The sequence below is a fragment of the Bubalus bubalis genome, chromosome 14, assembly GCF_019923935.1.
Source record: "Bubalus bubalis isolate 160015118507 breed Murrah chromosome 14, NDDB_SH_1, whole genome shotgun sequence".
In the NCBI taxonomy this organism is placed as follows: Eukaryota; Metazoa; Chordata; class Mammalia; order Artiodactyla; family Bovidae; genus Bubalus; species Bubalus bubalis.
The window spans coordinates 40,007,923-40,034,938 of NC_059170.1; the positions used below are offsets into that span (position 1 = coordinate 40,007,923).

General features: G+C 42.3%; 1 protein-coding gene across 1 annotated transcript; it reads right to left on the reverse strand.

Annotated features, from left to right (window-relative positions):
• Positions 1-744: 744 nt before the first annotated feature.
• On the reverse strand, positions 745-26,682 carry LOC102415234 (prostaglandin F synthase 1-like). Its single transcript, XM_045162570.1, is given in 9 exon segments — positions 745-831; positions 1,410-1,575; positions 6,311-6,420; positions 8,054-8,176; positions 9,926-10,003; positions 10,949-10,965; positions 10,968-11,064; positions 13,343-13,510; positions 26,623-26,682. Coding segments are annotated over 9 exon segments (906 nt in total).
• Positions 26,683-27,016: the final 334 nt, after the last annotated feature.

The following is a 27,016-nucleotide window of genomic DNA, read 5'->3' on the forward strand; positions in this document are numbered from 1 at the left end:
ATTCTGGGTAGAGAGAACAGCTTGGGCAGAGGCCCTGAGATGGGCCTGACACGTGGGGCAGCACGGAGGCCACTGGGCTGCACTGAGTCGGAGGGGCTGGGCAGCAGGACCGACGTGGAGGCAGAGACATGGAGGGGTGGTCCCCCTGCCGCTGTAGGCACTCTGAGGACTTTGGCCTTTGCTCCAAGTGAGAAGGCAGGCCACCAGATGCCAAGAAGAGGGGTACCTGATCAGACTTTTGTTTTTTTCCTAGAAAATAGTAGTATCTTTATTTTATTCAATTTAATTTTTATATTCTATTGGAGTATAGTTGATTAACAATGCTGTGTTAGTTTCAGGTGTACAGCAAAGTGCTTCAGTTTTATATATATATATATATATATATATATATATATATATATATATATATATATATATATATATTCTCCCAGGGGAGGAGGAAACTGATGACGCAGGCAGAGAGCAGGATGTAGCCAGGTTTTAGACCAAGGAGTAAGACAAAGAAGAGTGAGGAGACCTGAAAGTATGTGCAAAGGATGTCAACGTGTTGATAGATTCTGGAATTCAGAAAGAAAACAGACTGAGGGGCGTGGAGCAACAAGGGTATGAGGGCTTGAAGGAAAGAGGTTTTCCATTCACTTCCCTAAAAGAAGAGGCAACAGAGGACCCTGCCCTTTGTGGACTAGAATAAATGGAATTCCCTCCTTACCCTGCTCCCACAGCATCTACAGTGGAACCAGCTACTTACTCGCCATAGTCAGAATAGCGTATATTTCTATTTAGGCCATCCAGATGCTCCATATCCTCTGGGGTCAACTGGAATTCAAAAACCTATCAGAAATATGAGACGACTAATTCAATTTCCTAGAGGCAAGTACTGCCGCCCCTACACGCCCCCCAGCATGCAGATGCAGACACACACATTTGTGTAGGAACTTGTGTAGTTTTCATGAACCTGGGGTTCATCCCCGGCAAAAGTCACAGAAATTTGCCCATTCAAAGAGTTGAGGTTGGTCATTCAGGTCACCCTCAGAGACTTTGGGTGACTGTGGTGATAGCCAAAGAATTTTAGAGATTTCTGAGCCCAGATCTCATCTCGACAAAATCCTTCCTTTTTTTTCAGATGAAGAAATCAAGAGATGATTTATTCAGGGCCATACTGTGGAGTGAAAACCAGGTTTGAGACTTAAACTTGACTCAAACCCTCTGTAGACTGTTCTTTCCAAACACTATGCTTCCTGCCTTGTAGGTTTGGAGGACAGGAGAGTTAAATACAACACATATACCCATAGAGAACATAGGGAGATAAGCTTTACTCAAATACACATTGGGAACCTCCCAAACAACCCATCCCAGAGGACAGACAATGTGCCTCGTCAGCCTCTTGCTGCCCACAATCCTACAGGAACCTGGAAGTTCTCCTTGATCCTCTTCTCACTTAAGCTATTGGCCAGAGCCACCACACTCCTCTGTAGCTGGTAGCGCAGGGCTACCTGGGCTGGAATTCTCCAGTGCTTTTCAGCAATGGCATTGAGTACCGGATCCTGCAGGAGAACCAGATTTTCCTTTTTCACCCTGGGAAGGAGACAGAGATGCTCTGTTTCTGAGGTTGCACATCCATTCTACCTAGGTTAGTTTAATCAGGCTCAGTTCAGTTCAGTCGCTCAGTCATATCCGACTCTTTGCGACCCCATGAATTGCAGCACACCAGGCCTCCCTGTCCATCACCAACTCCCGGAGTTCACTCAGACTCACGTCCATCAAGTCAGTGATGCCATCCAGCCATCTCATCCTCTGTCGTCCCCTTCTCCTCCTGCCCCCAATCCCTCCCAGCATCAGAGTCTTTTCCAATGAGTCAACTCTCCGCATGAGGTGGCCAAAGTACTGGAGTTTCAGCTTTAGCATCATTCCTTCCAAGAAATCCCAGGGCTGATCTCCTTCAGAATGGACTGGTTGGATCTCCTTGCAGTCCAAGGGACTCTCAGGAGTCTTATCCAACACCACAGTTCAAAAGCATCAATTCTTCAGTGCTCAGCCTTCTTCACAGTCCAACTCTCACAGCCATACATGACTACTGGAAAAACCATAGCCTTGACTAGATGGACCTTTGTTGGCAAAGTAATGTCTCTGCTTTTGAATATGCTATCAAGATTGGTCATAACTTTCCTTCCAAGGAGTAAGCATCTTTTAATTTCATGGCTGCAGTCACCATATACAGTGATGTTGGAGCCCAAAAAAATAAAGTCAGCCACTGTTCCCACTGTTTCCCCATCTATTTCCCATGAAGTAATGGGACCGGATGCCATGATCTTCATTTTCTGAATGTTGAGCTTTAAGCCAACTTTTTCACTCTCCACTTTCACTTTCATCAAGAGGCTTTTGAGTTCCTCTTCACTTTCTGCCATAAGAGTGGTGTCATCTGCATATCTGAGGTTATTGATATTTCTCCCGGCAATCTTGATTCCAGCTTGTGTTTCTTTCAGTCCAGCGGCTCTCATGATGTACTCTGCATATAAGTTAAATAAGCAGGGTGACAATATACAGCCTTAATGTACTCCTTTTCCTATTTGGAACCAGTCTGTTGTTCCATGTCCAGTTCTAACTGTTGCTTCCTGATCTGCAGACAGGTTTCTCAAGAGGCAGGTCAGGTGGTCTGGTATTCCCATCTCTTTCAGAATTTTCCACAGTTTATTGTGATCCACACAGTCAAAGGCTTTGGCATAGTCAATAAAGCAGAAATAGATGTTTTTCTGGAACTCTCTTGCTTTTTCCATGATCCAGCAGATGTTGGCAATTTGATCTCTGGTTCCTCTGCCTTTTCTGAAACCAGCTTGAACATCAGGAAGTTCACGGTTCACATATTGCTGAAGCCTGGCTTGGAGAATTTTGAGCATTACTTTATTAGCATGTGAGATGAGTGCAATTGTGCGGTAGTTTGAGCATTCTTTGGCATTGCCTTTCTTTGGGATTAGAATGAAAACTGACCTTTTCCAGTCCTGTGGCCACTGATGAGTTTTCCAAACTTGCTGGCATATTGAGTGCAGCACTTTCACAGCATCATCTTTCAGGATTTGAAATAGCTCAACTGGAATTCCATCACCTCCACTAGCTTTGTTCGTAGTGATGCTTTCTTAGGCCCACTTGACTTCACATTCCAGGATGTCTGGCTCTAGGTCAGTGATCACACCATCATGATTATCTGGGTCATGAAGATCTTTTTTGTACAGTTCTTCTGTGTATTCTTGCCATCTCTTCTTAATATCTTCTGCTTCTGTTAAGTCCATACCATTTCTGTTCTTCATTGAGCCCATCTTTGCATGAAATGTTCCCTTGGTATCTCTAATTTTCTTGAAGAGATCTCTAGTCTTTCCCATTCTGTTGTTTTCCTCTATTTCTTTGGATTGACTGCTGAGAAAGGCTTTCTTATCTCTTCTTGCTATTCTTTGGAACTGTGCATTCAGATGCTTGTATCTTTCCTTTTCTCCTTTGCTTTTTGCTTCTCTTCTTTTCACAGCTGTTTGTAAGGCCTCTCCAGACAGCCATTTTGCTTTTTTGCATTTCTTTTCCATGGGGATGGCCTTGATCCCTGTCTCCTGTACAATGTCACGAACCTCATTCCATAGTTCATCAGGCACTCTATCTATCAGATCTAGTCCCTTAAATCTATTTCTCACTTCCAGTGTATAATCATAAGGGATTTGATTTAGGCCATACCTGAATGGTCTAGTGGTTTTCCCTACTTTCTTCAATTTCAGTCTGAATTTGGCAATAAGGAGTTCATGATCTGAGCCACAGTCAGCTCCTGGTCTTGTTTTTCTTGACTATAAAGAGCTTCTCCATCTTTGGCTGCAAAGAATATAATCAATCTGATTTCGGTGTCGACCATCTGGTGATGACCATGTATAGCGTCTTCTCTTGTGTTGTTGGAAGAGTGTGTTTGTTATGACCAGTGCATTTTCTTGGCAAAACTCTATTAGTCTTTGCCCTGCTTCATTCCGTATTCCAAGGCCAAATTTGCCTGTTACTCCAGGTGTTTCTTGACTTCCTACTTTTGCATTCTAGTCCCCTATAATGAAAAGGACATCTTTTTTGGGTGTTAGTTCTAAAAGGTCTTGTAAGTCTTCATAGAACTGTTCAACTTCAGCTTCTTCAGCATTACTGGTTGGGGCATAGACTTGGATTACTGTGATATTGAATGGTTTGCCTTGGAAACGAACAGAGATCATTCTGTCATTTTTGAGATTGCATCCAAGTACTGCATTTCAGACTCTTTTGTTGACCATGGCTACTCCATTTCTTCTGAGGGATTCCTGTCCACAGTAGTAGATATAATGGTCATCTGAGTTAAATTCACCCATTCCAGTCCATTTGAGTTCGCTGATTCCTAGAATGTCGACATTCACTCTTGCCATCTCTTGTTTGATCACTTCCAATTTGCCTTGATTCATGGACCTGACATTCCAGGTTCCTATGCAATATTGCTCTTTACAACATTGGACCTTGCTTCTATCACCAGTCACATCCACAGCTGTGTATTGTTTTTGCTTTGCCTCCATCCCTTCATTCTTTCTGGAGTTATTTCTCCACTGATCTCCAGTAGCATATGGGGCACCTACTGACCTGGGGAGTTCCTCTTTCAGTATCCTATCATTTTGCCTCTTCATACTTTTCATGGGGTTCTCAAGGCAAGAATACTGAAGTGGTTTGCCATTCCCTTCTCCAGTGGACCACATTCTGTCAGATTTCTCCACCATGACCCGCCCGTCTTGGGTTGCCCCAAGGGCATGGCTTAGTTTCATTGAGTTAGACAAGGCTGTGGTCCTAGTGTGATTAGATTGACTAGTTTTCTGTGAGTACAGTTTCAGTGTGTTTGCCCTCTTATACCCTCTTGCAACACCTACCGTCTTACTTGGGTTTCTCTTACCTTGAGCGTGGGTGGGGTATCTCTTCACAGCTGCTCCAGCAAAGTGCAGCTGCTGCTCCTTACCTTGAACGAGGGGTATCTTCTCACTGCCACCCTTCCTGACCTTCAACTTGGGATAGCTCCTCTAGGCCCTCCTGCGCCCGCACAGCCACGGCTCCTTGGACGTGGGGTTGCTCCTCGCGGCCGCTGCCCCTGGCTTCAGGCTTGGGAGCGTGTGGTAGCTCCTCCCAGCCGCTGCCCCTGATCTCAGACGCGGGGTAACTCCTCTTGTCACAGCCCCTGACCTCGGACGAGGGGTAGCTCCTTTCGGCTGCCACCCCTGACCTCGGATGCGGGGTAGCTCCTCTCGGCCGTTCCTGCGCCATCTCAGTCTGGCACATTCGACTACTGCCCCTGACCTAGGACGTGGGGTAACTCCTCTTGGCCTCCGCCCTTTGGGCATGAGGTCCTCCCGGCTTCTGCCCCTGACCTTGGACATGGGGTAGCTCCTCTCGGCCGTGTTTAGTGTGTCCGTCGCAGCCGCCAGGCTAGGGGTGGTTAATTTGCTGGAATCTTCCTCATGACACTCTGGCTGTCTCAATAGCTCTTTTGCTTCTTTTGGTAAAGTCAAAGAAGAAAGACAAGAGAAAGCAAGGTAAGAAGGGAAAATCAGGTCTGTTTGTTTTTTATCATCTTTTAAACATTTTTGAGAAACTTAGCAAAATATGGAATAAGTCAAGAAGGCAAAATTGTTGTTCCAAGTAAGACCCAATGACCACCATTGGAACAAATAGTCAAGAATTTTATAGGAATCTGCTATTTCAAAAGATGCACTTGACTAACTGTCTCTGTTTTGTACTCAAGTGCTAAAAGGTACACATTATATTCCTCTTAAAGAGACTCAGATGGCTCAACTGCTAAGTGTCAGAATCATGACTTGGAAACCTTATCAGTCTTTAAAGCCAAAACTTTTGAATTGGATTAACATTTTAATTAGTAATAATAATTTGTGCTTCCCAGGTGGCATTAGTGGTAAAGAATCCACCTGCCAATGCAGGAGACATAAGAGATGCAGATTTGATCCCCAGGTCAGCAAGATCCCCTGGAGGAGGAAATAGCAACCCACTCCAGTATTTTTGCCTGGAGAATCCCACGGACAGATGAGCCTGCTGGGCTATAGTCCATAGAGTTGCAAAGAATCAAACACGACTGAAGTGACTTAGCACTCATGCAATAATTACTTTTTATTCAATAATACTTTATTGAGTCCTCAAAATGTACGCTAGGGAAAGGGTTTGCAAAGATGGATCATTCCTGCTAACTATCCTTAATTTCCCCCAGACAGTTGGGAGATGGCTCCAGAAGACACAGCATCTAGGATCAGAATACCTTTATAGAGATCATTACCATTTCTTCCTTAAGTCAGACCCCAAGGGAGCGTAGGCCACGAGGAGAATGTCCTTGGACTTGCAGAACTCTAGCAGTTTGCTCTGGTTAAGGTAAGGGTGACATTCCACCTGTAAATTGCCAAGCAGAAGTACTGGAGTGTGGGGTCAGCAGGATCACCATCCGCAAATATACAAGGAACACACAGAGCTATATTCACGGTGTCGGAATTATTTAGAAATACCAGCAACAAGGGCCAGCACATGACCGTTGTCTACAGCTGTGACCATGGTGCACAAGACCCAACAGTTTTCCTGCTTAAAAATGCCTTGTGCTTTATCTAGTCATCCCTCATTCCCTCCCCAAGAAAGAACTCTTCGCAGCCAATTTCCTTTCCTTTCTCAAATCAGTGATCTCCAAAGTGAAGGTAAATCTCCCAAAGGACAAAAAATAAACATTTTTAGACTTCTGTTTTTATTTTTATCTACAAGGAAGAAAACACTAAGCCTTACTAATATCTAATATATGGATTGCCTTTAGACGTGAGATGTGTAAAAGGAGATGAGATCATGTAGAAATATAGGCCCTCTGCCAGGAAGAAGTGCTGCCAGTTATTAATATTTTTACACTCATGGTTTCCTTCCCTATTCTCCAAGATAAGGAAGTGTATGTGTTGCTCATTAATGTGAGTTTATCTTAACAAATAGACTTTTTAACTTTTAATTTTTTATGGGAGTAAAAGCTACATTACATACTTTTACCATTTTACCCATTTTTAAGTATACAGTTAAAAGGCATTAAGTACATTCATGTCATTTGGGAGTGATTTCATACCATGTACCCACTACTATATTTAAAATAGATAACCAAAAAGGAATTACTCTGTGGCACAGGGAACTGTGTTCAACATTATGTAACAACTTAATTGGGAAAAACATCAGCAAAGACTGATGCTGAAGCTGAAGCTCCAATACTTTGGCCACCTCATGCGAAGAACTGACTCATTGGAAAAGACCTTGATGCTGGGAAAGATTGAGAACAGGAGGAAAAGGGGGTGACAAAGGATGAGATGGTTGGATGGTATCATGGACTCAGTGAGCATGAGTTTGAGGAAACTCCAGGAAATAGCGAAGGACAAGGAAGTCGGGTGTGCTGCAGTCCATGGGGTCAAAAGAGTCAGATATGATGGAGCCATTGAACAACAACAATTGGTAAAAGAATCTGAAATGGACTAGATACATGTGTATGTGTAACTGAATCACTTTGCTGTACACCTGAAACAAACACAGCATTGTTCATTGACTGTTCTCCAAGATAAAATAAAAACTTCAAAAAAGAACCCCAGTGGTTATCTCATGACAAAGAACTCAAAAGAGCCATTAAAAGATGAATTACCCATTCTCTCTGATGCATGAGTGTTCCAATATTTCTGACCTTTTATGCGAAAGGTCAATCATTTGCTAGCTCTGAATTTCTAGGGCCAACTACCGTTAACACCTAGTAGATTATACTTCAACCTGACTCCTGGATGTTTCTTGCAAAATGACATGGGAACAAAAACAAATAAAAGAAATAAAAGTAAATGGATGCAATCTTTAGCAATATCTTCCGTAACTTAAAATACATTCTGTTCTCTTGGAGCAGCTGATGTCCCAAGGTCAGTGGAAAAGAGAGAAGTGCCGTTTGGTGACCTTGTTGAAATGAAGGAAGAATAAGCTGGTGAGGAGGGAGAAGAGATTGGGGGCAGACTGATGAGGGGATTACCTGGTTGCAGATGGGCTTGTACTTGAACCCTGGCTTGTTCAGGATCTTCTCCAGCTGCTTGTGGTTAAAGTTGGACACCCCAATGGACTTGGTCAGCCCTGCATCCTTACACTTCTCCAGGGCCTGGGGTGGGAGGGGTGGTGAGGGGTAACTGGCTAGAGAAGCATACTAAATGGTAGCATGAGTGGCTCTGGGTGAGGGAGAATACAAGATGCAGATTGCAATAAATAAGACAGGAGTTAACCAATAGGAGGAGGATGAGAAATAGGAGAATGAGAACTATTTTTAAAAATAGTTTTTTAATTGGCTAAGAAGATAGAAAAAGAAAAGGATGAAAGCAGCCCAGGCAGGGTTAAGAGAACCAGTACGATCTTTAGCTGATCACCTAGAAGAATCTGGTAAAACACTAGCAGAACAAGTGCTAGAAGAAAGGAGCTTGAGCTAGGTGTAGCCTGGGAAACAGGAAGCTGCCATGCTCGCCTCCCAGACCACTGGCTTCCTATTTTCTCTTTGACCTCCTATCCTATAATTGACATCAAACTCATTGGGCTCCAGCCTCACCTGTTTCTTGATGTTTTTTGAATATGGTGAGCTTTCTCCTGGCCTTCCCAGGTGGCATTAGTAGTAAAGTAAAGTAGTAAACCTACCAATGCAAGACATGCAAGAGAACTGGGTTCGATCCCTGGGTTAGGAAGATCCCCTGGAGGAGGGCATGGTAACCCACTCCAGGATTCTTGCCTGGAGAATCCCATGGACAGAGGAGCCTGATGGGCTACAGTCCATAGGGTCGCGGAGTCAGATATGACTGAAGCAACTTATCACACACACACAGACTTTCTCCTACCTTAAAATCTTTGCCTTGATTTTCCTTATGCCTACATCAGTCTTCCTCCAGATGCTCACTTAATAAATTTCATCTCCTGAAAGTCTTTGGTCAAATGCCACCTTCTCAAAGAGGACTGCAATGTCCCTTCTGTTTTTCTTTTTCTAAACAAATTATTCAATTTATTTATTTGGCTGTGCCAGTTCTTAGTTGTAGCATGTGGGATCTTTGGCAATGGCATGCAAACTCTTGGCTTCCCTGGTGGCTCAGATCATAAAGAATATGCCTGCAATGCAGAAGACCCAGGTTTGATTCCTGGGTCAGGAAGATTCACCTGGAGAAAGGAATGGCAACCTACTCTATTATTCTTGGGGCTTCCCTACTGGCTAAGATGGTAACGAATCTGCCCGAAATGTGGGAGACCCAGGTTTGATCCCTGGGTTGGACAAATCCCCTGGAGAAGGGAATGGCTATCCATTCTAGTGTTCTTGCCTGGAGAATTCCATGGATAGAGGAGCCTGGAGGGCTATAGTCCATGGAGTTGCATGGAGTCAGACATGACTGAGAAACTAATACTTCCTGTGAACTCTTAATTGGAGCATGCGGGATCTAGTTCCCTAACCAGATTGAACCTAGGGCCCCTGCATTGGGAGCACTGTGCCATGTCCATTCTGTTTTTAATTGCCTATCTGTGCCCCCAAACCATCCTGGCATTCTCAGTTCCCTGAATCAGCTTCACTTTACTATATCACTGCATCCTTTCCCTGCCCAGTAGAACCTACCTCACTATGGGGCCAGAGATCTTAGTTTTGTTCACAGGTATAGCCTGAGTACATGGAAGTACCCAGGGCTAAGTACATCACAGGCACTCAGTAACTACTCACTGAATCTACACCGATGGAATGTGAAACTGAGGTGCAGGGACATTCATGGCCTTGTCCACGTCTACACAAGAGGCAGAATTGGACCCTGTCCACCTCTCCCCAGTTCCTTGTGAGTCTTCTCTCTCTCAGTGTGCAAAGACATGGCCTCTTTGGAGCTGCACTCACCTCCCACGTGATATAGAGATCCACTGTGTCAAAAGTGATGTTTCCATGGATGTCCTCTGGGATTGGGTCCTCACCAGGCTGGAACACAGGAAAGAAGAGGAGGTTATATCAGGCTGTGTCTGGCTTCACCCAAGCTGTTTAGAGCCTTTAGACCTTGAGACTAATGAAACAATCTAGGCTTGTTCTTGAAAGGAAGATGGAAATGTAGTACATTGAAAAAGTACACTTCTAGCAATGTTTTTAACCCCTGAAGATTTAATAAATATTGCTTGTGTAAGGACAACTTGAGATACCCAAGACCCCATCATAGTGAGAGCCCAGAATGGTGCCATGGCCAAATGGGCTCCTTGTTCCCGATCCTTGTGGGATAAGACTCTTCCGCCCCTGCTCTCCACCTAGAGGTGGTCGTATGAGAAAGGGACTTGTGAGCATCTCAGGCCTGAGTCTCATCCTCATTACACGTTCTGTGCCTTCCCTGGTTTCCATATCAGGATGTTCCCCCGACACCAGTGGGCACGAGGTCGAAATTCAAGAGCACAGGGCCTAGAAAATTTAGACATTTGTCCACAAGATCGAGGCAAAGACATTGAAACCAGTAAACCCATCCAATACTTTGGGCACCAGATGCAAAAAGCCAATTCATTGGAAAAGACCCTGATTCTGGGAAAGATTGAGGGCAAGAGGAGAAGGGGATGACGGAGGATGAGATAGCTGGATGACATCACTGACTCAGTGGACATGAGCTTGAGCAAACTCCAGGAGATAGTGAAGGACAGGGAAGCCTGGCATGCTGCTGTCCATGGGGTCACAAAGAGCTGGACATGACTCAGCAACTGAACAACAACTAACCCTTCAGTTTGAGACTGGAATAGTGAGCTGGAATGGGGATAGGTGCAGAAAAAAGAAAAAACAAAGAGAATGTCAAAGTATTACGTATGCTTCGGCCCACTTTCACAAACTATGCCCTCTTTTTATTTCACTCCTAATGAGATTAATAACCAAAGTAAAATAACTCCTACTAACCTTCAGAGCTGTGGGGAATGAATAAGATAAAGATTCACGTAGCTCAGTTGAAGTTTTCTCAGCGAGCTTTCCAGGCAGGTTTGGACCAATTCTGGATGGAAAAAAGTGTTCCACAGCTGCAGTGGCAGAAAGAGAAGTGGGATGGGATCATTTAAGAATATTCAGGAGAGATGAATATAATGGTGAATAAACAGCAACAACCAGAAACCCACTTGTGGTTGTTGGGGAGTGATAAGTCATCCTGTGAAGCTTGGGATTCTTTATCATCATAGTTTATTTTCACACTGAAGTAAGACACCAGCATAGGAAGTTAAAATATGGTCTTACACAGGTGTTCTCAAAACTGGAAACATAAAATAATTATTTGGTTTGGTTTGTGCAAATTATAGCCCTTTAGTTCTCTCTCAAACATCATAAAATCATAATGTCTGGAGACTGGGATGGGAAATTGCATTAAAAAATTTTTTTTAAGTTCATTTATTCTTGAGATAATTGACATATAGCATTGTATGCTTGGGGCTTCCCTGGTGGCTCAGAGGATAAAGCATCTGCCTGCAGTGCGGGAGACCGGGTATCAATCCCTGTGTCAGGAAGATCCCCTGGGGAAGGAAATGGCAACCCACTCCAATACTCTTGCCTGGAAAATCCCATGGATGGAGAAGCCTGGAAGGCTACAGCCCATGGGGTCACAAAAAGTCGGACATGACTGAGCAACCTCACTTTCACTTTCACTGAATGCTTAGGTTACAGCGTAATAATATGGCAGAAACCAACATAATATTGTAAAGCACACCAAATCTTTATCTGTGGCAAGTGAGCTCTTAGTTGTGGCATGTGGGATCTAGTTCCCCCACCAGGGATCAAACCCAGAATCCCCTGCATTGGCAGTGCAGAGTCTTAGCAACTGGACCACCAGGGAAGTCCAAGGAAATTGCATTTTAAACAAGGACATCAAAAGATTGTGATCTCGGCTGTATTCAGTGATTAGATTTGCCAAAGAAAGTTAGGTCTCTTAGGAATTTGGGGGTAGAGGGTGTTATAATCACTTCATTTTAAGTGTAATAATCTAAGGAAAATCTATCAAAATTACTAAGGATAAAGAAATAAAAGGATCCCATGAAAAGAGGATGGAAGATGAGAGTTAAGAGGGTTAGTGATGTAGGGATACCTCTGGAGCTGGAAGGAAAGAATATCCATTCATAGACCAGGATGGGTTCACTACCACTAACACCGTCTCCCTCCTCTTGGGCTGCATTACCTCCAATTCAAATGCTTTTTTTTCTAGCAGTCAGTTCAAGGAACATGATGGGAAAAATTCCTCTCAGGTTCCCTTTTCAATCCGATTCAAATATTAAGTTCTTTTGTTTTAGATATGGCATCAGTGGATATAAATTATATGAGTAAAAATGGTTGAGAGTTTAAAAAAATACATTAGAAATGCTTTTATAAACATGAATGTTACCCTCATATGAGTTCCATGGTATTATTTTTCCTATCTTATAGGAAAGAGAAACAAATGTTTATTGACAATGCTATATCCGTTCAGTTCAGTTGCTCAGTCGTGTCCGACTCTTTGCGACCCCATGAATCGCAGCACACCAGGCCTCCCTGTCCATCACCAACTCCCAGAGTTCACTCAGACTCACGTCCATCGAGTCAGTGATGCCATCCAGCCATCTCATCCTCTGTCATCCCCTTTTCCTCCTGCCCCCAACCCCTCCCAGCATCAGAGTCTTTTCCAATGAGTCAACTCTTCGCATGAGGTGGCCAAAGTACTAGGCTGAGATAAAAAGACTAAGGTTTAAAGAGGTCCAAAGACTTTTTTTTTTTGGTTAAGAAATTTCACAAAGTCAAATATATGGGATATTAAAAAGCTAAAATTTGATTGTAGTTTCCATAACCCTATCTTTTCTGATAAATTGCTCTCTCTCACATTACAGCTAAAAAAGATGTACAACAAAATGTGAGTATAATAGAGTTGGAAAAGATAAATCCACTTTGAGTTTTAAACCTTACGACAATAATAGCAGCTAGTATTATGAGCATTTAAAATGCATTAAATATTTTTAAAGCTTTACATGTGTTTTTGACATGTTAATAATACTCAAAAAATCCTGTAAGGTAAATATTATTTTATTCATTTTACAGCTTTGGAAACTAAGGGACAGAATTTAAGTAGTTTGTCCAAGGTAAGTAAGTGACAGAACTTGGATTCAAATACAGGAAATCTGACCACAGAATTCACATTGCTATCCATCTGTTCCAAACCAGCCTTCTCATAGTTCAAGGTCTGAGAGTGGACAGGAATTAAACCAGTGAGAAGAGGAATTTGCCAGAAAATGATTCCTCAAAGAGTGAGCTTCCCACAGATACACAAGTAGCTGCACACAGCACCTTTGTAATGTGGAATAAATCACCCCTCTTCACAGTACCATCTGCAAGCTTCATCTGGATGGCCCTCCCAATTTCTTCTTCATTTTGGTAAATATATGCTGAGTCAATATGGCGGTAGCCAACATCAGTTGCTCTCATGACAGCTTTTTCTACCTCACTCTTAACAACCTAGAAAAGCATAACAAAATAAAGATCTACTTAAATCAGGAACAGAGGACCAATTCCACAAGCAGAACTGTTCCATGGAAGCCATCACTCTAAGAGTTAAGAGCTAGTGGTAACAAAGCATAATGTTGACTTTTATTTCATGGTAAATATTTAACAACTGAGTCTGAAGAAGAGTCCTGATTTATAGCATTAGCCAATTTCTATGGTGGAAATACTCCCACCATGGCTCATTTCATGCAACCAATGTTGGGAAAAGATACTTATGATGGAAATTTTGAGTTCATGAACTGGTCTCAGAACATCATATCATTAACCCACTATTTCTGGACTTCCACTATCTACCTGATGTGTAGATTTACATAATATATAGTTACCTTTCTAAATTAATTCTATTTGTAAGAGATCATTAAACTGGTTTCAACCCAGATATCCAGTGCAAAAAATTATCAGTGCAATGAGGACATAACTTCAGATGGAATAAATTAGTGATTTACCTAAGTAAACTTGGAGAAACACTTCAAACAACATTTGCGGAAGAACTAAAAATGTAAAAAAAACCCCACAAAACCAAAAAGCACTTTTTTTTTCACTTAAAAATTTCTTATTATTAATTTCTTTTTTGGCTACTAAGTTCATCCTTAGCTAACATTTTCTTCTTCAAAACTGTTATTCTTCTTAGCTGTCTACTCGTTTGCTGGTCCACCAGGCTGGTCTTCTGAAATTATCTATAATTTTCACCTCTCCATTACTCCTGTTACTTCACTCAGTAGTAAAATGTCTCTTGGGTATATATATATATATATATATATATATATATATATATATATATAATTTGCAACTCCTGATGAGTTAACTAGTTCCATGAAGATGAACTGATTGTTCACAGATGAAAAAGCCAAGTCAAAATAAAGCAATAGTTCCTGCCAATGTCCTTGCATCAGACTTCAACATCATACACCTCTCCTGCTGGGGCATCAAACGTGAAGTTCAGTCTTCCAAACAGAGAGAGAATTTTCAAGTGCCACATGCTTCTTCCCACAGCTCAGTATTCATAGCCTGACCTCTAAGGGACTATCTCTACCTCAGACCACAAAAATTCCCTCTGAGATAAAAGATTAATCTCTTTCTCTAGGTCCTTTTATCCCCAAGATTTCTCTGGATGCTCTATGATTAGAGGTACATGGGAGGGGACAACTTGGATGTTAGAAATTTCAGAGAAACTGCATCACAAGAAAATTTGCATCAAGGTCTCTGATACACGATAAATAGGCTTCCCTTGTAGTTCAGTCCATAAAGAATCCACCTGCAATGCAAGAGACCTGGGTTCTATTCCTGGATTGGAAAGATCCTGTGAAGAAGGAAATGGCAACCCACTCCAATATTCCTGCCTGGGAAACCCATGGACAGAGGAGCCTGGCAGGTAACAAGTCCATGGGTTTGCAAGAGTCAGACATGACTAAGTGACTAAACCACCAGTCACGACAGCTGGATTCCATTGATTCTAAAAGTGTTAGGCACTCAGTCGTATCTGACTCTTTGCAACTCCATGAACTATAGCCTGCCAGGCTCCTCTGTCCATGGAATTCTCTAGTCAAGAGTACTGGAGTGGGTTGCCATTTCCTTCTCCAGGGGATCTTCCCCATCCTGGGATCGAACCGGTGTCTCCTACATTGCAGGCAGACTCTTTATTTTCTGGGACACCAGGGAAGCCATTGACTCTAATCTGCTGTGAAATGGCTACAACTGGACAGCAGATGAGAATAAAGGGAAAAGGTGGACCCACCCCTGAAAATTCAAAAAGCACTGACTTAATGCACAAAATAACCTACCCTGGAGAGAAGCATAATATAAGTTAAGAAAGGGTGGCCCTCTGGATTTCCCAAATTCACTCAGTGACTTGTTCTGATCAGGACCCGAGTCTGCTACTCCTCCATCTCTAACACCATTCTGATTACCTGAGGAGCAGAGGTGCCCTGTCCCTACAAAGGCATGAAGCATCCATCATTCATCTTTAAAGAAAAAAGTTTCACTTGATTCATCTTCTCTCACTTTTCTGGCTAGACAAACTGTGATTTTCCTCTTTATTAAGAGAAATCTGCAAAGGGAAGAAAATAGTACAAGTTTTTTTTAAACACAGAAGTAGGATTGCAGTCCATCCTAAAGGAAATCAATCCTGAATATTCATTGGAAGGACTAATGCTGAAGCTGAAGCCACCTGATGCGAAGAACTGATTCATTGGAAAAGACCTTGAGGCTGGAAAAGACTGACAGTAAGAGGAGAAGGGGGTGACTGAGGATGAGATGGTTGGATCTCAATGGACATGAGTTTGAGCAATCCCAGGAGATAGCGAAGGACAGGGAAGCCTGGCATGCTGCAGTCCATGGCATTGCAAAGAGTTGGACACAACTTAGCAACTGAACAACAAGGATTGCTGAATATGGCAAATCTATATTCAATTTTTTGAGGAGCATTCATACTATTTTTCATAGTAGCTGCACTATTTGCATTCCTATTAACAGTGTAAAAGGCTTCTGATTTCTCCACCTTCTCTCCAACACTTACTGTGTCTATCAGTCTTTTTAAATAATAGCCATTCTGACAAGTATGACAGTATCTTATAGTTTTGATTTGGATTTTCCTGATGAATAGCGATGCTGACCATGTTTTTATACCTATTTGCCATTTGTTTGTCTTCTTTGGATAAATGGCTTCATCAAAAATGTAATTTTGATTAGCCAGGTCGAAATTGTCTGGTCAGCACCACTGAGGTCAGCCCACTCCATTTCCTGCAGGAATAAGAAACAATTTACATACTAAAACCCTTGTTGGCTGATCTTTCAAAGTATTGTTTTACTTTAAAATCTGGTAAGATAGTAATAAAGTTAATTAAAAAAAAAACACTAATTTTTGTGTTGCAAAATACTAACATCATCTCATTAAAATTAGATAATACAAGGATGTTAGTTCAAACTTGACTAAAGTAAAAATGTCTTGGAGGATGCAAATATATCCACAAACACAAGAGATTCTAGCAAAAAAAGAAGTTTACTGGAATATACTAGAGACTTTTGTCATTGATCAGATAGGAGATAAATACTCCATATATATATATATATATATATATATATATATATATATATATATATACAGTTGACCCTCCAACAATGCAGGGATTAGGGGTGCTAACCCAAGCACAGTTGAAAACCCACGTTTAACTTTAAAGTCTCCTCTTCAGTTCTGCCTCTGTAGCTCCAACCAACCTGGGCTTACCAGTGTGGTACATATTTACTGGGGGAAAAAAAAAAGCCACTTGGCCCCACGTGTTTCACAACTGTGTTGTTCAAGTTCAGTTCAGTTCAGTCACTCAGTCGTGTCCAACTCTTTCTGAACCCATGGACTACAGCATGCCAGGCTTCCCTGTGCATCACCAACTCCCGGAGTTTACTCAAACTCATGTCCATTGAGTCAGTGATGCCATCCAAACATCTCATCCTCTGTCGTCCCCTTCTTCTCCCACCTTCAATCTTTCCCAGCATCAGGGTCTTTTCAAATGAGTCAGTTCTTCAAATCAGGTGGCCAAAGTTATTGGAGTTTCAGCTTTAGCATCAGTCCTTACAATGAATATTCAAGACTGATTTCCTTTAGGATGGACTGGTTGGACCTCCTTGCAGTCCAAGGGACTCTCAAGAGTCTTCAACACCACAGTTCAAAGGCATCAATTCTTCAGCGCTCAGCTTTTTTTATAGTCCAACTCTCACATCCATACATGACTACTGGAAAAACCATAACCTTGACTAGACAGACCTTTGTTGGCAAAGTAATGTCTCTGCCTTTTAATATGCTGTCTAGGTTGGTCATAACTTTTCTTCTAAGGAGCAAGTGTTTTTTAATTTCATGGCTGCAGTCACCATCTGCAGTGACTTTGGAGGCCCCCCCCATATAAAGTCTGTCACTGTTTCCCCATCTATTTGCCATGAAGTGGTGGGACTAGATGCCATGATCTTAGTTTTCTGAATGTTGAGCTTTAAGCCAACTTTTTCACTCTCCTCTTTCACTTTCATCAAGAGGCTCTTTAGTTTTTCTTCTCTTTCTGCCATAAGGGTGGTATCATCTTTGTATCTGAGATTGTTGATATGTCCCCCAGAAATCTTGATCCCAGCTTGTGCTTCATCCAGCCCAGTGTTTCTCATGATGTACTCTACATATAAGTTAAATAAGCAGGGTGACAATATACAGCCTTGACATACTCCTTTCCCAATTTGGAACCAGTCTGTTGTTCCATGTCCAGTTCTAACTTTGCTTCTTGACCTGCTTACAGATTTCTCAAGAGGCAGGTCAGGTGGTCTAGTATTCCCATCTCTTTAAGAATTTTCCATAGTTCGTTGTGATCCACACAGTCAAAGGCTTTGGCATAGTCAATAAAGCAGAAATAGATGTTTTTCTGGAACTCTCTTGCTTTTTCAATGATCCAACGGATGTTGGCAATTTGATCTCTGCCTTTTCTAAATCCAACTTGAACATCTGGACGTTTATGGTTCATGTACTGCTGAAGCCTGGCTTGGAGAATTTTGAGCATTACTTTGCTAGCATGTGAGATGAGTGCAATTATATGGTAGTGACCATTCTTTGGCATTGCCTTTCTTTGGGATTGGAATGAAAACTGACCTTTTCCAGTCCTGTGGCCACTTTGCTGTTTTCCAAACAATAAAATTTGAGTTTTCCAAATTTGCTGGCATATTGAGTGCAGCACTTTCACAGCATCATCTTTTAGGATTTGAAATAGGTCAACTGGAATTCCATCACCTCCACTAGCTTTGTTCTTAATGATGCGTCCTAAGGCCCACTTGACTTCACATTACAGAATGTCTGGCTCTAGGTGAGTGATCACACCATAATGGGTATCTGGGTCATGAAGATCTTTTTTGTATAGTTCTTCTGCGTATTCTTGCCACCTCCTCTTCTTAATATCTCCTTTTTCTGTTAGGTCTATACCATTTCTGTCCCTTATTGAGCTCCTCTTGGCATGAAATTTTCCCTTGGTATCTCTAATTTTCTTGAAGAGATCAGTAGATTACCTGAAACTAATACATTTTAAATCAACTATACCCCAATTCCATGAATAGAGGTGCCTTGTGAGCTAGAGTTTGTGGGGTCAAAAAGAGTCAGACATGACTGAGCGACTGAAGAGAAGATACCCCAATAAATTTTTTTTAAAAAGACTGAAAGTTATGCACACTATAGTCCACAGGTGAATTATTGGAGATAGTTTCACACTGAGAAAGGGAGAATCCATGACATGAGAGAATATTACTTTCTCCATGTCAAGATGTTGGTATTTACCTCTAAGTGAATATCTAGGATATATTCAAACTCGAACATGAAAAAGTTTGGTAAGGTAAAACCAAATCTTTTACCTTTTGGGGAAATAAAAGCTAAGACAGTTGCCCAGTGGACCCTGGGAAGGCGTTTATGTGCCCAGCTGCCCTTGACCTTTGTGTGCAAACTTACACGTCGGTGCTGATTGGCAGTACACTGTTTTTAAGACTCTCTTCTAAGTACAATTAAAGTCATACAGCAAACAATGTGTTACAATCAAAGAGGAAATAGTCAAGCACAGTTTTAAATATTTGAGAGAGTAAATAAAAACATCTATGGTGTTACACATGGCAAAACCAGCCCTTCTCAGACTGTGAGAACTGCCATGAACCTGTCTTTCAGGAACAGGTCTGAGTCTGATCTGGAAAAGGAGAATTTATCCAGACATTATATTCTACTGGAGAGTACTGACTATTCTAATATGGATACAATCAGGCTATCATTTCCAGAGTTAAAACTATGGATACTGGGCTTCCCTAGTGGCTCAGTGGTAAAGAATCTGCCTGCCAATGCAGGAGACATGAATTCAATCCCTGATCTGGGAAGATTCCACATGCCATGGAGCAACAAAGCCTGAGGACCACAACTACTGAGCCTGTGCTTTAGTGCCCGGGAGCCACAACTACTAAAGACCACGTGTCCTAAAGCCCATGCTCTGCAGCAAGAGAAGTCGCCACAATGAGAAGTCCAGGCACCACAACTAGAGAGCGGCCCCCACTTGATGCAACTAGAGAAAAGCCCTAGCAGCAATGAAGACAGCACAGACAAAACTTAAAAAAAAAAAAAGGAAAGGAAACCTACAGATATCATGCTATGAATAAAGCGAATAAACAATGAGGAAAATGTTGCTTCGTTGGTTAACTTTTCACCCCCGACTATTAAGAGGAGCAAGTCCTCTGAAAAGCCTTCACACATTGTTTTTTCTCTCTTTCCTCTGCGTTTTCAACAATGTGCTGTGTGTGGTAGGTGGGGGTATAGGGCTACTGGATTCACCAAGACTGGGAAAATAAATGGAAGAATCAGTGACTTGACCCTCATTATATTTGCAAAAAGACTTTCTCCAAAACACATTTTGAAAGCACTTTCAAAAGTCAATGGCAAAGAAAGAATTTTAAAGGCTGCCAGGGAACAACAGATGACACCTTCCAAGGAACCTCCATTAGACTATCAGCAGATTTCTCGACAGAAACTTAATAGGCATGGAGGAGGGGAGAAGGATGGAAGTATCATTTTCAAGATACTGAAAGATAAAAGCTGTCAGCCAAGAATACCCTTCCCAGCAAAATTATTATTCAGATATAAAGGCAAAATAAGGATTTTTCTCAGACAAAAGTTGAGGAAGTTCATCCAGTTTCATTAACTTTTCCTGCATTACATAAAATGTCAAAAGGACCTCCTCTACTAGAAACAAAAGGCAAAACTTTGAGTAGATAATGACAGACATAATCAGGAAGTTGAAGATTTATATCAAAATAGGTTTTCTAAAAAAACACTTTATTATAGAGACTTCCCTGGGAGTCCACTGGTTAAGACTCCAATATAGGAGGTGTGGGTTTGATCCCTGGTCCAGAAACTAAGATCTCACATGCTGCCATGGGGTGCACCTAAATAAATAAATAAAAATACTTTATTATAGCATAAGTGTTAAAAGGAGAAGTATTAGATTTCCTCATTTGCATCCATTATTTTTAATTTGAGAAACAATCCTGTGACTGCTTGTCATGGGGTTTGATGGTAACTCTTGTGGTTCCAGATCTTAGATTAAGCTTCAGGATATTCAGTCTGAATGTCAGGTTTTGTAACATCAATTCCAAACAGGCCAATATTACTATGACCTTTTGCTGGGAGAATCTTAGCTGAATTTTTGAATGAATCCCATGGTTTTTCAAATGCATAGTGTTTGGCACTGCAATTTCCATGGGTCCTTGTTGGCAAAGACTATTTTTGGTGACTTTGATTCCAAAGAATAAAATATAGAAATTATTATCGAACTAGTAATTTTGCCCCAGTTGGCTGAGTTCTACAACTACAGTGCTCTTCTTTCAGTCTGCCTCGGGCATGGGTGACATTCAGCGGCTGTACCATCTTAGACGTTATCTCTGAACCTTGCTATAGTCCAGTGAATATCTGTTCTTTATCTTTGTGGTACTATAGGTCAGCATGGATTGAAGTAGTTACTTTGCTGTGTGAGTTATGAAAGGATCTGGCACCTCCAACTGCTGTGCAGGCAAAAAATGACTAGATGAGGAAAGTGAAAGTTCCTCAGTCATGTCCAACTCTTTGTGACCCCATGGACTGTATAGTCCATGGAATTCTCCAGGCCAGAATTCTGGAGTGGGTAGCCTTTCCTTTCACCAGGGTATCTTCCCAAGCCAGTGATCAAACCCAGGTCTCCCACACTCCAGGTGGATTCTTTACCAGCTGAGCCACAAGGGAAGCCCAAGAATACTGGAGTGGGTAGCCGATCCCTTCTCTTCTAGATGAGGAAAACTGCCCTGAATTTGTAGAGGTAGGCAAGTCAGTTCACAGACATGGAAGGTCCTTTGAAGTCAAATTCCACTCTCCTTAGGAGGGAAATACCCCTTTGAAAACTAGTTTATCCAAAACTATTCCACACAGTTTCATGTGGATCACCTGGAAGTCTGCTAACCTGTTTTGCTAAGACATAGGTGATGATCACAAAATAGCCTATTTGCCATTCTAGCTCACCTTCATAGACCTGAAAACTATTAGAAACACTGACAATTTGAGTGTCAAATTCTTTAACAGTGGTGTCAGGAGATAATCACAAAATCTGACTCTTAGCAGATCCTCAAAAAAGTTCTTTAAAAAGTTGAAAGAAATAAACTGTTAGAGGGTTCAGCAGAGTGGTATAGCAGAGGTGTGCTAGGCCCATAACGCAGAAGGTGATGGATCAAAAGTGCGCTCTGCTCTCTGTTTAGGGCTTCCCTGGTGGCTCAGACAGTAAAAAATCTGTCTGCAATGCAGGAGACCTGGGTTTGATCCCTAAGTCAGAAAATTCCCTGGAGAAGGGAATGGCAACCCACTCCAGTATTCTTACCTGGAGAATCCCATGGACAGAGGAGTCGGGAGGGCAACAGTTCGTGGGGTGGCAAAGAGTCGGACCCCTGAGCAACTAACACTTTCACTTTCAAACTATTCGAAGGAATAAAAATTGGACCCTACATTGTTTATCTTAACACTAGACTCTTTTTAGAGTAGTTGTTGGATTGACAGGGAAATCCCTCCTCTCCTCCCCGCCACACTTCGCTCTGTTATTAGCATTTTGCGTTGCTGTGCAACATTTGTTAAAACTGATGAGCTAATATTGATACTTTACTATTAAGCAAGGGCCATAGAATGCAAAACAATTCAAACTTTTAGTTGTACAGCAGCTCTATGCATACTAAAAAGTGCATATTGACATAAGAATCCACCATTACTGTATACATAATATAGAAGAGTTTCACCACCCTGAACATTCAGTGTGCTCCAGTATCCATCTTTTCCTTTCTTTCCTCTTCTAAATCCCTGGCAACATCGATCTTTTTACTATCTTTATATTTTGCTTTTTCCAGAATGTCATACAGTTGGAATCATATATATAGTATGTAGCTTTTTAATTTTGCTTTTTTCACATAGCAACATGCATTTAATTTTCCTCCATGGCTTTTCATATCCTGATAGTTTATTTCTTATCACTGAAAAAGATTCTACTGATGGATAAAATTATGTCTCTGTATCCAATGAATCTCTATATTTATAACTTGGGTGGCTCAGTGGTAAAGAATTCGCCTGTCAAGCAGGACTCAGGTTCAGTCCCTGGGTCAGGAAGATTCCCTAGAGAAAAAAGTGGCAATCCACCAAGTATTCTTGCCTGGGAAATCCTGTGGATAGGGGAGCCTGGTGGACTAGTCAAGGAGTCGCAGAGTTGGACACAACTTAGTGACTAAACAGCAATTATTAAAACTAGCATAACCATTCATGTGTAAGATTTTGTGTGGACATAAGTTTTCAGCTTATTTGTATAAATATCCAAAAGCACAATCGCTGGATCTCTTACTAAGAGGATGTTTAGTTTTGTAAGAAACCCCAAACTATTGACCAAAAAGAACAGTACCATTTTGCATTCCCAGGACTCATGAAGGAGAGATTTTATTGCAGCATTAAATGTTGTCACTGCTTTGAGTCTAGCCATTCTAATAGGTATGTAGGAGAACCTAATAGTTGTTTTTTTTTGTTTTTTGTTTTTTAGTTTGCAAGTCCAAATGACAAATGACATTGAATATTTTTCATTTGCCAGTTGAGTATCTTCTTTGGTAAAGTGTCCATGAATATTTCTTTCTGTATTTCCAGAGGATAAAGGTGAGACTCAAAAATTAAGGACAAGTCCCTGGTCATACAACTGCACACTCTAAAGTCACAACGCACAGAAAACTTTCTGGCTTCCAGTATAGAGACTTGTCCACTAGCCCCTCTTAAGTCCAAGCACTGAAGTTATATTTCCATTAAAATACAGTAACAAGGATCAAGAACTGAGACCTTGCTCTGTAAGACTGCAGCTTATTCCTACAAATGATAATATATTTTCTACAGAAGATAAGTTTCCAAGCAGTAACAAGAGTATGATGCAAAACCCAGGTGCAGTGTTTCTCATCCAGCACTCAGCTGTGAAGGAAAGCTACAGAGCTGAAAATAGCCTGGAGTTAAAACTCCCCTCCAGGTCCTCCCCACCATTCTATGCAAAACAAAGAACTCTCTCACCTGAAAGGAAAAAATGGACATTAAGGTTGATTGTGCCCAGCTCCCAGCCCATCCAGCCTCTGGCCGATCTCCAGAATTCCTTGCCCAGCCATTTAAGAGATAACTACTCTGAAAAAAAAAAAAGAGAGAGATAACTACTCCGAACAACCTTGGACAGCAGGCCCACTTAAGACAGTACCTTTCCACATATATGCCTATATATACTTACTCTTTTCTTGGGTTAGTGCAGCAGCTCACCAATCTGACTGCTGCCCCTTCTTGCCTCATTACAGGTGATCTGTTCCTGTAAAGTGCCAGTCTTGTTCTTTTTCTGAACCTCAATTCTCTAACTCCCTTACCCTACATTTTTTTGGTGCGGAAACCACGGAGGTTGTGTCCTTCTCATTCTCCACAGCCAGCTCTTTGGAGCGTGGAAGCCTGCCCACTTTCCCGCCCGGACTTTCAAGACCTCCTCGAGAGGACATCCTGTGCCTTCGTGAGTGGTAGAAGTCCTATGTAAGGGCTTTATTGGTTTTCCATGTAACCCGAGGAATATGGTCTCTCCCTCTCTCTCTCTCCCTCTTTTCTCTACACTTTCTTTTCTGCAAGACCGACCAACTCCAGGACAGAGGCCTTTTGCCATTCGACCTCCCTCTATCCACCACGAATTCTCGCCTGACCCTGTAGCCCAGGTAAGCTCGGACAGTACTCTAGGGCCCCATAGACTATCATCCTTTTTGGGTTCCTGGAGAACCCTCTGGCCAAAAGGCCCTCTGGGGAGGTAAGTGGAGGACGCCCCTCCCTCCTTCAGAGCCTCTCTCCCTCTGCCTGGTCAAAAGATTACGTGACGATCGTTTCTCTAGACTGGACAGTCGCCAGCCATTTGCTATGGGGTCAAGCCAATCCGTCCCACTCTCCCTTGGCCTGCATAAAATGAAACTCCAAACCTCTATTCTTGACCGATCTCAAGGTTCATAAACTCAAGTCACTTTGCACTCAAACTTGGCCTCAATACAAACTGGATAACCAAAACTGCTGGCCTGAGTTCAGGACTTTTGATTTCAATATTTTATCAGATCTCACTAACTTCCTCAAATGGAATGGCAAATGGTCAGAGGTCCCCTATATTCAAGCCTTCTGGGACCTTAGAAGCCATCCTTCTCTCTGCAAGGACTGTTCTACCTATCAAATCCTCCTCTGCCTTCTCTCCTCCTCCATTACAAGAGAATCCAAATCTAAAGCCCCCAAAGGCCCTCTAAACCACCAGCCCCTGATTTTGACCCAGCAGATGAGCCTCCTCCCTACTGCCCAGAGAGAAAGCTTCCAGAGACGAGACCCCATCCTCTAGCCCTTCCTCCTCCAAAACAGGAAGCGATGACTCTGAAACCCCAAAAGAGATTTCCATTCACCCTCCGTTGGCCAGGACCCGAAGCAAACACATGCTTCTCCTCAGAGAGGAAGCGGGACTGGAGATACACGGGTTCATATGCCTTTTTCAATTTCTGATATGAGCCAAATTGAGAAAAAATTGGGATCCTTTTCAGAAAATCCTACTAGATACAAAAAAGAATTCCTCTGCCTTACACAGGCATATCATTTAACCTGGAATGATCTTTATTATATCCTAAATGCCACTTTAACCCCTGATGAAAAGAAATGGATATGGCAGGCAGCTCGGACTCATGCTGATCAGCTCCATAATCAAGATAGAACTAATCCGGTGGCTGATGATGCAGTCCCTTTAACTGAGCCAGGGTGGATATAACAAGCAGGAGATGCCGGCATCCAGTACCTGCGTCATATGATCACCTGTTTACTAGAAGGAATGCTAAAAAGCTCTCACATTCATGTTAACTACAATAAGATTAGGGAAGTGACTCAAGAAAAAGATCAAAGTCCTGCCCTTTTTCTTTCACAGCTTACTGAGGCCGTGAAAGAAAAATACACTAATCTAGATATTTCCACCCCTGCCGGACTTCTGTATCTAAGCATCCAGTTCATAAGCCAGTCAGCTCCCAATATTCGCCAAAAACTAGGCCAGTTAGAGAAGGGCCCTGAAATCCCTCAGTGAGATCTCCTAGAAATAGCCTTTAAAGTTTTCAACAATAGAGAGGAAGAAGCAAAAAAAGAAAAAGAAAAGGAAAGAAAGGCCAAATATGCTTTATTCGCTGCAGCTATCCAAAAAAAAATTCAACCCCTTTGGCCATCAACCTCGGCCCACCCATATGGGACCTAACCCTCCAGGCCCCTACTTTAGATATAACCAAACAAGACACTGGGCTAAGTGTTTCCCAAATCCCCAGCCACCCACCAAACCCTGCCCCACCTATAAACAATGGGGCCACTGGAAAATAGATTGTCCTCAGACACTACCCACCAAATCTCAGGGTCCACCCCAGGTCCAACAATAATGGGCCAGGAGAGAGACTCAGGCAGGCCCTGGCACCCCAGACCATGGTTCCTCGGATGAAGTGAGAGATGATCCAATTGTGCCTGAGTTATTCCAGTGATGGAGCTCAAGCTCCAGACCCCAAGTCCACCCCATACAGATGGACTTGGAGCTTCTGGTAATTGGCACTGTGGCCAGACACAAAGTCTCATTCTTAATAGACACTGGAACGGCCTTTTCACTTTTAACGTCCTTTAAGGGCCCTCTCCAACCTTCACAAGTGGCCATCGAAGGGGGTCTCAGGCATCCCTTTTTATCCCAAAATAACCCCTCCTCTCCTTTGTTCCTTTGACAAAACAACACTAACATATTCTTATATAGTAGTTCCTCAATTCCCAATGGCATTGATGGGACGTGATTTTCTGGCTAAGCTGCTGCTGCTGCTAAGTTGCTTCAGTCGTGTCCAACTCTGTGCGACCCCAGAGATGGCAGCCCACCAGGCTAAGCTACAAACTGTTATAAACCTCCAATTCTTAGATACCATATCAATTCTTTGCATCCAAACCCCTGGCCAGCCCTCACTCCCAAAACCTGCCCTCTGACCTTCCCCCGATAGATCCTCAGGTCTGGGACACTGAAGCCCTGTCGGTAGCCCGACACCATTCTCCCATATAGGTCTTTCTTAAAAATCCCTCTCAAGTAATAACCCAAACTCAACATACCCTGACCACAGAATCCCGACAAAAACTTAAACCAATAATCTCCCGACTGCTCAAAGCCGGCCTTTTGAGGCCTATCTGTTCTCCTCATAATACTCCTATGCTGGCAGTCAAAAAGGGACCCCCCTCCTGATGTCTAGTTCAAGATCTTCACAAGATCAGAGGCCATTATACTCATATACTCCGTGGTCACTAACCCCTACACCCTTCTCTCACATATTCCCCCTGACACTCTACTTCACGGTATTAGACCTCAAAGATGCTTTCTTTACTATGCT